This window comes from Xiphophorus hellerii, chromosome 14 (assembly GCF_003331165.1).
Source record: "Xiphophorus hellerii strain 12219 chromosome 14, Xiphophorus_hellerii-4.1, whole genome shotgun sequence".
NCBI lineage: Eukaryota > Metazoa > Chordata > Actinopteri > Cyprinodontiformes > Poeciliidae > Xiphophorus > Xiphophorus hellerii.
The window spans coordinates 3129187-3142841 of NC_045685.1; the positions used below are offsets into that span (position 1 = coordinate 3129187).

The 13655-nt window shown below is 40.8% G+C and overlaps 2 protein-coding genes across 7 annotated transcripts in view; both read left to right on the forward strand.

Moving 5' to 3' along the window:
• The first annotated feature begins 1982 nt into the window (after window positions 1-1982).
• haus4 (HAUS augmin-like complex, subunit 4) lies at window positions 1983-7670 on the forward strand. Of its 3 annotated transcripts, none has more exons than XM_032581978.1 (9): window positions 1983-2209; window positions 2424-2563; window positions 3379-3510; window positions 3641-3796; window positions 3874-3970; window positions 4344-4489; window positions 6732-6862; window positions 6966-7034; window positions 7164-7670. In XM_032581978.1, the coding sequence occupies exons 1-9, from the start codon at window positions 2143-2145 to the stop codon at window positions 7348-7350; spliced, it is 1125 nt and encodes a 374-aa protein (XP_032437869.1). In that variant the 5' UTR covers window positions 1983-2142; the 3' UTR covers window positions 7351-7670. The 3 variants fall into 3 exon arrangements, with proteins under 3 accessions (XP_032437869.1, XP_032437870.1, XP_032437871.1); XM_032581979.1 differs by having other exon boundaries at window positions 3656-3796; XM_032581980.1 differs by having other exon boundaries at window positions 3695-3796.
• A 1561-nt stretch (window positions 7671-9231) lies between these two features.
• The window catches only part of dock11 (dedicator of cytokinesis 11), a 79068-nt gene continuing 74644 nt past the window's right edge, over window positions 9232-13655 (forward strand). For 2 of the 4 annotated variants that reach the window (XM_032583052.1, XM_032583053.1), the window contains exon 1: window positions 9237-9592. In XM_032583052.1, the coding sequence (XP_032438943.1) occupies window positions 9488-9592 (105 nt within the window). In that variant the 5' untranslated portion in view covers window positions 9237-9487. Of the gene's footprint in view, window positions 9593-13655 lie in introns of all 4 variants that reach the window. The other 2 variants (XR_004341868.1, XM_032583054.1) reach the window with 2 other exon arrangements.

Here is a 13655-nt window from a genome sequence, read left to right on the forward strand (position 1 = left end):
TTTGCTGATGGGAGGAAGAGGTCATATACAACTTGATTAAGTTGATTAAGTAATATGAACTTATTTATGTATTTAACAACAGACAACGTGAACAAGCAACAATGAAATAGTGAAACATTCTTAAAGAAATGTTGATGGGTCAATACCTCTGTGCACCATAATATTGTTTAGTAGTTGAGACCCACCACATACATTAACTTTGGGCTTGAAGCCCATTAGACATCTGTTATGAATAACACATATATTAAAACATCTGTTTCTCTCTCACTGGATTCTACACATTTGAGTTCAACAGGCAGATATACGAAAAAGAAAATTGGGTGAGATTTTCTGGCACTGTACTACACAGGCTCAGATCTTATCTGCCATAGAGGGCCTACATATGTCACTCATGGAGTTCAACACGATTCTATTTATAGGGGAACATTTTTTTTCAGCATCCCCAGTTTCCATCTTGCTCAGATTATGGAGTACTACAACAACGTATCTTACAAATGCTATCCTGATGGCATAACTTTGTATCTCATTGCCACTGCTTCCGTATAGTTCACTACTTTCTGTAAGCCGTGTGTGCCGCTGGCAGTCTTGGCCAGGATCCTCTTCCAAAAAAGATTTTTAATCTCAATAGGATTGTCCTGGTGACATAAAGCTCATGGCTTCTAAATATGACTCGTGTCATTATTCCACCTTTTCCATAAAAGTAATTAATCATCAAATCTTGTTTAGTATACCTTATATAATGATTTATTTCCTTTTTTGTGTATATGTCCTAGACTATGTTAATGTCAAAGCACCCCAAATTTAAATTCTCCAGTAAATTCTACCATAAATTTATTTCTTTTTCTTGAAGCTACATTTGGCCTGGTGTTTTGTTTAGTTACGACACCTTCCTGGATCAGAGGATCGGCTGAGCTACTGCTACCTTCAACTTTACGTTCTCCTTCTATAGCTGTTAGACTTGTGGTCTTCCATGATTTGACCCTGTCTCTCTCATTGACATAACCATTGGCTGAGCTCTTATTCTGACTAACTGATCTTTTCCAGTCTACAAACCTGTAAAATGGCCCACAGATTATCTGTTTAGTTGTCTTTCTCGTTTAGATGAAGACACTGGGAGCTACTGCTATTAACTCAGTTACTCTCGGGTGCCTTCGGCATTAAAGTCACAATTCTGAGAAAAAAAAGTCTGAATTCTGAGATTAATATCACAAGTCCTAGTTTTAGAGGCCCTAAAGGGCGGGGGTGGGGGGGCATGTCCTGCCCCATGTGGAGGAGTTCAAGTATCTCGGGATCTTGATATTGTACTAATTTGTTCAATTTTTAAAACAGGAAAATCTAACTAAATAAATAAATAAAATAAAATACAAATCGGGCTTGTTTCATCATTTATTTTTTTCATTATTACGGTTTGACCGCAGGTTCCTGTTTTGCAAAACATGAAAATACACAAATATCCAACATCACGTCAATTCAAATCAATACACACTGTAACAACACAGACATACCCACTTACAGAATAGTAAAAGCAGGATTACACGATGGTTATAGTAGAAGATGGGACTTTAATCTCACGATTCTGACTTTAATTTAATTCCGATTAAAGTCAAAATGACCTTCTTACTTCAAATTCTGAACAAAAGGCTCTAAAAAAAACAAAGTCAGCATTTTGAGAAAAAAGTCAGAGGGTGTGTCCTCTTCCGTAGCACATCATATTATAGCCATAGCATGTATTCCTGTCTATGATTATAGCTACCATATACATTAATATGTAGTCATTCCTACGACAACTGCGACAACTAATAATGATTTCTGTGATTTGAACACGCGCTCCCGGATATGACGTTCTTGAAGCCGTGTTTACGTGCTGTGGCCACGTGGGGCTAGTTAACCAATAGAATGACCCGATGTAGGCGCGCTGGTAAGTGGCGGTAATGCTACTGTAAGTTTGTTGCCAACCGCCAATAAATACCAAGAAGAAGAAGAAGAAGCTGTAGGCGCGCGCAAGTTGAATCAGGAAGCACTCGTCGCATTGTGGCGTCGCTGGTTTTCTTTTGTTTCTCGTGGGAGAAACAAAGTCAGAAGGTCGAACGGAATCTTTTGACACTATTAAGCTACAAAAGGGGAAACATCGAACAGAAGAAAATGTTCGTTGGCCTCGAGACAACGAACATATTAGTGCTGGGGACGGGAGACAATTTGCATCAACAGGGTAAGAAAGGCTTTACGTTGGCTTCAGTAAGACTCATTTGAAAATTAATGCTTAGCGAGTCAACGTTTTGTTTTTAGATATTGCAATTTACTGACGTGTTCCAAACATTAAAAGTTAAATAACACGGGGAAATTAGCCGCTTTGCGGTTTTTTCCCCTCTAACATGTTACGGCGTCGATTTATTGAGGCGTTTCCTTTCAATCTTTCTACGCAGTTCTCGCTTCCTTACCGCTATGTGACGTGACAGAGGAAGATTTGACCCAGAGTCCTCAGTTCTGTAAACTCTTGGCCACTCTGACTCAACATGTGGACAGAAGTGGACTCACTGTCCCACTTAAAGCAGACCTGGACAGGGTAAGGTAACCTGGATGTTTTCACGTTCTTGAATACATTTGTAACCGTATCTTTAAATGCGCCGTATAAAAAAAGAACAACACCCTTTTCCCTCACTTTGAGATCAAATTATACAACTAATCTTTACGTTTGCTTGATGCCAGATTGATCTAATTCTTTTTTGAATATATATATTGTTACTTTTGGAAATCCCAAATGATGTTGTAATTACTTGGTAAACCTCGAATTCACAGCATTTGATTACACCATCATATGACATCAGTTGTGTAATATGGTGGAAGTAGCATCATGCTGCGAGGATGTTTTGATGCAGAAGATACTGGTGCACATAACCCTGCGAGAAAATGTTGAATCAATATTTTTTTAAAACTTTCAGACTTCAGAAAATAAAACTTTAGGCACAAATTAGAAATCCAAATAGACCATTAAGAGCTATTTGGGCCAAAGGGAGATAATCTGTCTTATAATATACTCTCATGACACAGTAACAGTTTTAACAAATATGTAAAAAAATATATTGTTCATAAAAGTTACACACTGCAGCTTTAACGCAGTTGACTTTTTTTTTTAACCACAATTTATATTATTAATGCAACCATCACTTATATTAAATTATATTGCATATTTTCATAATATGCAATATAATTTACAATACAAACTAGCGATACAAACTAACTAATAACTGTACCTTGGTTTTACAAGCTGAGTATTTAATGAGTCAATTACCAGGTTGTGAAACACTGACCTCTACTGGCACACAGGAAGAAGTGCAGAAACATTGAGGGTTTAGGTGGGTGTGTTGTGTCTGTGTGTAGGCCGAGCAGAAGCTGCAGAGACAGAAGCGCCAGTGGCTCCGCTCTGAGTGCCTCCACAGAGGGCTGCAGGAAATGATCCAGGAGTTCTACGTCCGGAAGCACAACTCCACCGTTCCCCCTGACCAGAACATGGTAGATCCCACTAACTTCTCTGGAGTAAATTTGGATTTTAAAACTTTACCATCATTGTTTCAACGTAGTACAAACAAATCCTGAAATAAATGAATGGAGTTATTGGATTATACTTGAATATGTTGCTAAGGAGCCTTTGCTACAGTTCTATGAAACAATGGAGAGGTGTCTGCGTGTGACTCAGTGTGCCAAGCAGCTAGATCCCAGCAGCACCACAAGCCAGGACAAGCCGTCCGTTCTGGGCCTAACACCCCAACAAGTGCTCCAGCTCCTGCCTTCAGAAAAGGTACATTCCTGGAAAAAGCAGATTTTCCAACAGTCTGACTTTAGATTGTTTCCCTGACTCTACTCTATCTTCCACAGGATGTCCAACAAATGAAACAGGCTCTTCCCAGACAGCTGGAGAGACGTCTGAAGGAGAAGTGTCTGAGCCTCGTCTCTTATTATCAGCCCGAATGGGGTAATTGTCCATCCACTGAGCATATAACGACAATTTTGATTTCGATTTTACACACGAGAGTCACATCATCAGCAACCGGATGTCAGGAACATCAGCAACAGATGACAGGAAGTAGTTGGAGGACAATGGCGCAGCATTTTTAAAAAAAAATAACTTATTGCATGAACAAACTTATGGCGTGATTGTAATTGCTTTTCTTACTTAATGGAAATACCTCAACTGCAAAATTGTGTTTTTCGACATTACCAGAATATTGACAAAGTCTTCATTACATTTGTAGTGGAAACGCAGCTAATGCTACATTCACTTTTAGTATCTTTAGCAGGCTTCGTTGTCGTGCGCTCACTCCCATGTCCTCTGTACTGTCTTCTAGAGAATGAGAGTGAGGGTCTGAAGACCAACAAGCTGTCTCATCTGTCCATCCTGCTGGACAAAGACAAGAAAAGAACAGAGCAGCTGAAGGAGACGTGTCGAGAAAACACTGTCCTGTTGCAAAGACAAACCCAGCTCTACCTCTCTGTAAGAACATGTAGTTCACTCTATGCTTTTACATTGTTTTTTTAAAAGCATTCTTATTAGTTTCCAATCCACAGTTATTGAACAGGTCCAACTCCAAGCTGTATAGACTTGACTGCTTATTGGTTTTAATTATATTAAGTGGTGTGTGTTTGTGTAAAGAGAGAGGCGCAAAAAGGACCAAAAGAAGATTAGCTCGCTCTGAAAAGGTTGTGGCATATTTTAGCGTCATTTTCGAACCCGTAAATGTTTTTTGGTGCAAACAGCCAGCGTGGATGCGAGGAACATCCGGAGAAAAAGGTGCAAATTAACATCAAAGTATTTGAGAAGAATCAAGCGTGTATCTGTCTGCCTGGAACCCATTCAGATACCGGAACTAGTCAAGTTGTTTGTATGTCACATTTCAGCAGCAAGGCAGATCAAAGTGCTTCACATGATGAAAATGCAGCACAATAAACAAACAGAAAATCTTTACATTGCAGTGGCAGAATAGAGAAAAGTGATTGAAAACTTGCAATACAGACTAGAATTAACGATGTTCCGGTTATTAGTGATCAAAGGCAACTCTAAACAAATGGTATTTTAGGTTTTGATTTAAAACACCTCTGAAGACATTTTTGCAGTAATTAATGCGACTAAACATGAATGCATAGATGAGTTTCTTTAGATCTTGCTGAGACGTTAGTCGTGTAATCCTAGAAATGTTCTAGAGGTGGTAGAAGGCCGACTTTGCAAATGTCTTTATGTGTCCCTGAAGGTTCAGATCAGAGTTCATCACTACACCCAGATTCCAGGCCCGATCTCTAGTTTCTGGCTGTAAGAACTGAAGCCGTGTGCCAATTCTTAATCCTAGAACTTGATCGTTCTTCTTTAGGTCCAAAAATAATGTCAGTCATGTTTCTAAGACTCTTGAAAGGAGCAGCAAGCGGCACTGGGAAAAAGTCTGCATATTTTGGAAAGCCAAATTGTTTTTTAAGCAGGACAATGCTCCACTGTGTGGCTTGCCAGTAAAGGCCTTAAAAGATGACAATATAATAACACTGAGTATTAACCCAACTGAGAACTTGTCAGACTTTCTTAATGGGAGATTTCCAGTGAAGGAAGACGCCTCTCTGAACAGTTCCTGCAGGCTGTGAGCTGCTATCATCAGCAGATCAGATTGTGAAGAAAATTCCTGTGACTGTAACTGAGTCCTGTGACTGCTACATTGGTCGCAACTTTATTCATTTCTTTATATAATTTTGAAGTGTCAGAAATGTGTGTTTTTTTTCTCTTTTCTTTGAACAGATTAAAAATAAAAAGCTGCGCTTTAATATTGCCAATAATTCTGAGCACACAGATTCTCGCCTAAGGAAGACACAGCGTCAATTATTTCAGATTTTTATTAACAATTTGGATTGACAAAGAGGACTTTGGTAAAGACAATTATGAGAATGTGAATATAATAAAATAGCTCCACATCTTAGATTTTTTTTTTTTTTACCCCTCCATGGGGTCTTTTGTGGGCTCTAGTGTCCCTTATATGACAGTGGGCTGACAGGAAACGGGGAAGGAGAGGGGGGAAGACATGCGGCAAATATCGTCCGGTCCGGGAGTCGAACCCGGGACGGCCGCGTCGAGGACTCAAGGCCTCCAAATACGGGTCGCGCTAACCACTACTCCACCACGGCACGCCCCACATCTTAGATTTTTACTTAAATAACACATTTTTTTTCTGGGTAAGATAGATCTAGAATCGTCTATAGATCTTCCTTAGCAATGAACAGTTCAGTGTTTCATGAAGCTTTCGTCACCCTGCCTGCAGTGAAGTAAACCTTGGTGAAAATGTTAATGTAACAATATGAGATATTTCTTTGATCTGACCAACATATTTGCAGAAGACCTTCATTATGTCATTAGGTTGAGCTGAATTCCAACCTTTGATGCCACAGAATGACTCTTTATAAACCTGAACCTCTTTATGATAAAGATCTCAATAAGCTTTTGAAATGATTTGTAGTGAATCCATGGCGACTGATGGTCCAATGAACATGTAAAGCACTCGGTTATCATAGTTTTGGCTCTTTTATAATTAGAAACCACAGGATTTTTGTTAACATTTCGCTATGATTAAGGCTGAAAATAAGCTGGAAAATCTACATTCTTTGACCAATTTATTAATTTATTCCATTATTCCACTGTAAATATTTCCCCATTATTATTATTTTTTTTTACAATTCTATTTTTTGTTTCCTTCACAAACCAGGAGCTGATTAAATGTATCCAGCTGCTCCAGACGCTCCTCTTGGATCACAGACTGAAGATCCAGACAGACCTGGACGGAAAGAAATTGGATTACTTTGAAGGCAAATGTGAACTAGTCTTGCAGAAGATAAAGTGAGGCTGCTTTGAGTTTTTCCATTTACATATTCAAGAATTGTTTGGGTGGGACTCTTAGCCGTGTGTCGGATTTCTAAACATGTTTGTTCTTCCTTTGAAGAACTGAGATGGTGGAAATCCAGCTGGACACCTACTCTCATGACACAATTTCTGCTCACCGAAAAATAAGGCAAGAGGATTTTTGTCTCGTCTCTACTCACCAAATGCTTGTTTTTTTCCACTAGTTTTTTGATAGAATCCGCGTATTTATCGAGTCTTATTTGCAAACTTATTGCTTTATGCCGTCTCACTGTTGCAGGGAGAAGCTGGAGAGCGAGCTGACGGCTTGTAAAGCAGAGAAGCAGGCGTTGGAGATGAAGCTGTCGTCGTTTGAGATCTTGGGGAAAGCGTTTGAGGCGCTGGCCGATGAGTACTGCAGATTACGGCAGGAGATAGACATGAAAAACTGGGCTCTGAAAGAACTGACCAAGTACAATAAAAATTAGCTCCTGTGTGATATGAAACCGTCAGGACTCCCTTCTTTTTCAATTAAGCACTTCTGCAGAAAGATAATGTGACATAGTCATAGAAAATGCTGTGGACATTTGGTTCATTGAATTTTTATTGTAGAATTCTTCCTATAACAAATGTTAGTTTAAATACTCAAATAAGATGAGCATCTATAGTCCATAACTACTGCAGTCCTACTTTACACCAACTAAAGTTCAAAGTCCTGTTCTGTAATTACATGCTGTTTTCTTGGAAGAGTATAACGTGTTGTGTGTGTGGTTCATATTGATGTATAATTAAATTGTTGTATATAGAATATTGTGATGTGTGTGTGATTTGATCTTGCTGAAGGCTTCATGGCTTTGTTGGAGAACATTAAAGAACAAACAACTTCATAAGGGCCGAGGAACACCGGCAAAAAGATCAAGAAATAAGTTCTGGCTTAGGTACTTCAAAGTACTTTAATCTCATGTCAGTGATGAGTAGAACATCTGGCCTATAATTCTGTTCCATCGATGTCCTAATCAGAATTTCATTAAAAAAAAACATTAGGGCTAGCTCAAAATGTCCTCAACAGATCTTATTCACAGATCTTATCTACCTTTGCTAATGTCTGAAAGCCAGCTACTGTCGACTGTTGCTCTGCTGTGAGAGAAGTCTGACTGACAGACCCCCCCACCCAATCAGGTCATGTCTGCATGTGTGCGGTTAATAATCACCCCACTTTTGCCAACTTAATAACTTCGTCGCTGTATTTAGTTACTTTTCAGTCAATGAAAATTGACTGAATTTTCATTCAGTCAATGAATAAAAATTCATTGAATGAATTCATTTAAAATGTTGTATTTTTTTTTTAAATGAATCTTGCTTTTATTTTGGGGTCAACCAGAAACCTGTGAAGTCAGGTTTTCTCCCAATTGTTGACTACTAGCTTTTTCCCCCCAACCTCATGGAACAGTTTTCAAGCACAGCTGAAACTTAAAACACTGCTCTGGATGTATGTTAGACTGTGATAGATCCCATCACATTCAAGTTGCAGAAGTGTAATTGTTTTATTTGAGTATCTTTGTTTTATTGTATGTCTTTGTTTCAGTGTCCATCCATCCATCCATCCATTTTCTGTTCACTCTTTGTCCCTAATGGGGTCGGGAGGGTTGCTGGTGTCTATCTCCAGCTACGTTCCAGGCGAGAGGCGGGGTACACCCTGGACAGGTCGCCAGTCTGTCGCAGGGCAACACAGAGACATACAGGACAAACAACCATGCACACACGCACACCTAGGGAGAATTTAAAGAGACCAATTAACCTGACAGTCATGTTTTTGGACTGTGGGAGGAAGCCGGAGTACCTGGAGAGAACCCACGCATGCACAGGGAGAACATGCAAACTCCATGCAGAAAGACCCCAGCCGGGAATCGAACCCAGGACCTTCTTGCTGCAAGGCAACTAAGATGTTTCAGTGTTTCTGCTGTTTTATGTATGATGCCATTTATGGCAAAATCTATCTTGTAAAAGATGTATTTTGATCTCAGTGGGGGAAACCTATTTAAATAGAGGTTATTATTTAAAGAATCATACCGAACATCTGTAAATACTGTTGCAATTTTCAGTATCATCCACAAGATGGCAGTGTGTAATCATTTTTCATAGGGTTACCTTTTAATGATTGCGATTGCGGGGGAAATTGTACAACGAGGTGGTCGTTTAAAATTAGTATTATTATTTAAAGAATTCATATGAGTGAAACTCATTAATATAAGTTAAATATTTAGTTAACGCCCTCTTCGCTTCCCTCTCGCATTGACGATCTTCGGTAAGACTTTCTCGACACTGACAACCGGAAGTATGTAGTGAAACATCTCGAACCGTTAAACCCTCTCTGCTCTCATCACTACCGCCACCATCATCACCATCCCCATCATCATCAGCAGTAGCAGTAGCAGCAGCAGCAGCCCCGCCTCAGGACGTGGACCGCTGGCCGGCTGGTTCCTCCCCAACTCAACCTCCCCCACATCTGGCGGGCTGTCAGCACAGTGAACTGCCGCTCCGTTCTTCCCGGCGCGGCATGCCCACATCCGCGCCGTCTCGCGCGACAAGAAGCAAGAGAAGCGGACTTGAACCGGAGCGCCTGCTATGTCTGAGGTGCGGAAATTCACAAAGAGGCTGAGCAAGCCGGGGACGGCCGCGGAAGTCAGGCAGAGCGTCTCGGAGGCAGTGAGGAGCACCGTGGACCTGGTGGTGAGCACTCCGCGCCCTCTAGCTTAGACGCGGGCACAGACTGCAACTTCTCATTCCTTCCGCCCTTCATAGACTGGAAAATTAACTTGCCCAAATTTTCTTCCGCTATGCTTTTTCCCCCCTCCTTTTGCTCTCTGTCTTTACTTTGTCTCCTTTCATTGATTCTGTCTTTAGACTGCATCCCGTGTGCGCCTACTGAGGGGTTATGACTAAACCCCCCGATTCACCTGCGTGCTCAGCGGTCGCTCTTGAATTTGCTGCAGCGGTAGAGTGCTGCGACTTTGTCCCGAATCACACGTGTCCCTCTCCCCTCCCCTGGCCACTCTAGCGGGGCTCCTTTTGTGTGCAGGCGGATGTGGAGCAGAGCCAGTTAAACAGCTGCAGCGTGGCTCCTTAGTTCCAGACAAACCAGGCTGGCATCCGTAGAGCTGCTGCATTGTGGTTGCCATGTGGATGAGCTGCACCGGTGGTGCCTTGATTCTGCTGAGGCAGCATTTAACTGTGTTTCATGACAGTAAATCGTTGCTGTGACATTTGTGTGGCAGGACTTGTGCACCAAGTGTTGTTTTTCGTTCACAACTGAAGCCATCTGTTATCGCTTCCACTCCAATTGAGTCATTATGTGGCACAAACTGTTATCCGGACAGCTTTGACTTTCGGAGCTATGTGGTTCTTAAGCTGTTGGCATGAATTATCTGCAAGAATAATATGAAGGAAATTAGCTGCAATGTAGAGCTATAAGTCCAAGCAACCAATAAGATGACAAATTCAGACCTTGACATTTTAAGACCTCCCCTCGGAAACTGAATTGAGAAAAAAGTTTCATGTACCTGGTCAGGAACCTAACCAGGTCCAGATAGCAAGACGGAAAATCAGTATCACAGGTTCACAATGTATCGGCATTTACATCGGTATCGGCTGATTTTAGTCTTTTTTTTTTTTGTCAATGTATTGGCCTTGGTCTCATAAGTAAAACTGGGAATACAATGTTTATATCCATCTTGTTGGTGATTGCATAGGAAGAAGGTAAGAGGAGCCATGTGGTATTTGTTTGTTTGGTCATGTGACTGTGATAGTGATGCAGCAAAGGATTGTCTGGTGATTAAGTGAAGTAGAGAAGCAATGTCAGCTGTGTGTTCGTTCCCCCCCGCCCCCTCTGTGGTGTTGAAATGGTACGGGTAAATACTGGTTAACAGAAATATCGATGTCGAATAACGATATTGGCCCAAATTTTCAAATCGGTGCATCTGAAATCGGAAATGCTGTAATCAGACAGAAATTGAGAAAAGTGCCAACCAGAGACTATGTTTTAAACGCATAACAGCCACGTGTGTGAGAAGGTTTGGTGAGAAAAGGCGGTTTCTCCCTCCTGAACGCCTGACCTCAGAGAACCTTCCTGCCGCTCTTCCCAACTTGCAACTTGGAAATGTTTGCTTCAAACGTCCAGGGCATTTGGGAAAAAGATGTTATCTTTCTTTTTTGTGACAGACCATAACGAACAGACATTTTTCTGTAGGATATAGAGTATGAAAGAGTGTTGATTTCTTTTTTTTTTTTCATTCTGTCGCCAGACTCAGTGGTGACCCATTTTTGGTTTACTGATAGAATCCACCAGATTATTACTTACAATCTCCTGGTACCTGCAAGAAGTCATGATGTCATGCACAGTAATAAGGTTCCCACGGCATCACAGATCTCACACCAAACCTAACCCATTGTTCCTTTGTTTCTGAGAAGAGTTTTTAGTTGGAAAGCTAAATCTTACATACTAGAACAGGCCTTTTCTTGTAATCACTCCCAATTACATGTATAGATAGATAGCATGTAGTGGTTATGGTGACCCAGCGGTTCCACTCTAAACAGAAAGTCTAGAGTTGCTAAACAGAAAGTCTAGAGTTGCTCATTTAAAAACTGAACTTCATTCAATAAATGTAGTTAAAGTAAAGGTTGGATCTTTTACATGGCTGCATTCAGCAGTATCTTTAGAGGTAACAACATTAGCTGTGCTCCGTGTTTGCAAGCCTGTAGTCTTATGATGATCATCTCCTGCAGTGTGACGCAGGAAGAACTCCCCAGTGGAATAATCTTGTGATTAGGTTTGAGTTTCCTTAAACGGAGCTGGTGAAGTGAAGGATGTGTTTTGTTTTTGCGCTTCGCACCACGTGGGGTGGTGTGTGTACTTTCTGCTACCGGAGCAGGAGCGGGGACTGGACCGAAGACTTCACGGAGGAGAACAAACGGTGTTTTGTGGAGGGTGGATGTTCTGGGTTCCTCTCTCACATGGGGATTCCCTGAGGCATGCTGTGGCCATCCTTTCACTCTGTGACTGTCATTGTTGGTTCAGTCATTCCGGTCCTCCTGCATGTCTGGGAAGCTTTAGTTATGACTGAGTGCGCTGATTCTTAATGATAATCTCCCGTCAGGTTTATGTTTTTCTCTCGGGCAGAATCAAACCTGTTCCTGGAAGTTTGACGGAAATAAATCGTGGCGAATGTCGTTCTAGCCTTCTGTTCTTGTGCTTGAAACAAATATTCTTTTTGAAGGATCCTTCCTTTGGACTTTTCTTTATTGACTTTTTTTTCCTTCCTTGTATCAATTTCTTGAGTTATTAAGCCGTGGCACATTCTGAAGGCCAGTTAATTCTTCACGACTTTATTCGACTGAAAGTTTAGAAAACAACCAAATAAATAAGTGCTGTAGAATTTAGTCGAAAAAATTGAGTTTGGGCATCTTAAGTGCGCTAAACATTTTCAAAGTTAGCAAAAGTGTTAATTGAAAAGTTCACTTCGCTGTTAGCAGACTAGTGGAAGTGTGGCCACCACAGCCGGCTTCATTCTCCTTTCTCTTCACAACCTTTGTAGTTTGTGGGTCTAATGTAACAAAATGGGAAAAATGTGTGTTAATAATGTTGCAAAGCACAGTAAATAAATAGGTGAGGTCGTAAAACTGAGTACATGTGTAAGGGGTAAAAAAAAAAAAAAGTCTTGTTTCAGACTTCATTTTGCTCTAATCAAGTATCTTTGATCTCACCAATTAAGCTACACAAAGGCAAGCAGGTTACCATGGTGACGTTCACATCAGTCTCTCTGAACTTTAGCACTTTGGTCACTGCCTTCTCAGTCAGGTGTGAGCCTGGAGGGCAAAGTGCCTACAGGCTAAATGCTTCATTGAGGACAGAGAATGAATGCATTTGGAAAGTAAACTCCTTACATGCATTCAACTAAGATGTCCTTCCTGCATATTAATGGAGAGTGGGACAGTGAGAGTGACTTCATTACCTCATGAAACATGATTGTTTTGATGTTGTGTGATATATTTAATGGAGTTATAAATCAGCTGGTTTAACAAGTGTTCTCGAGGAGCAGGACTGACCATCATTCCAGCCTGAAGAGAACGCTGTTAGAAACTTCAGGTTGGGTTTTCCTTCTATTGGTTTGTGTTAATCGGTTTAAACATCACTCACCTCTTCCTGGTTTGTCTCCTCAGGAGAATGAATTCCTGCATCAACGCTTATGTACCTTTTTCTACCACACTTTTTTTACCCCCCCCACTCAACTTTGAGGCTTCATCTTCTTTTGGAGGGTGTCAATGACTGATTGTCTGTTACATTAATTAGTTAGCATGTCATTAAATAAATGCAACTTTTGGATGATATTCTCATTTATTGAGCTGCGCCGGTCCATTCATTACCTGCTAAGAAGGTAAATTGACCAAGCAGGAAGCAGGGTTCAGCATATTGGGTATGGATTGATCACAGCAGGAGGTCTTGTGACTGAAACACTTAAACCTGTCGACACAAAAGTATCTACTAAAGTGATTTACTGCTGCATTGTACTAAGTAACTGCTACAGTGGAGGCATTGATCATGTTTGTTCCACATGTCCTATCCTTTGTGTTTTCAACCCAGAAACTACATTCCCCTTTATTGAAAAGGAAAGCAAAAGACCAGGTGGGAAGAAGAAGTTTGTTTGAAAAAGAACAGCCTCTGATTGGTTGATAAGTAACACTGTGAGCATAAGGCTAACAGAGCAGAGCAGCAGACTTTTCCCCCACAGTTAGTTAA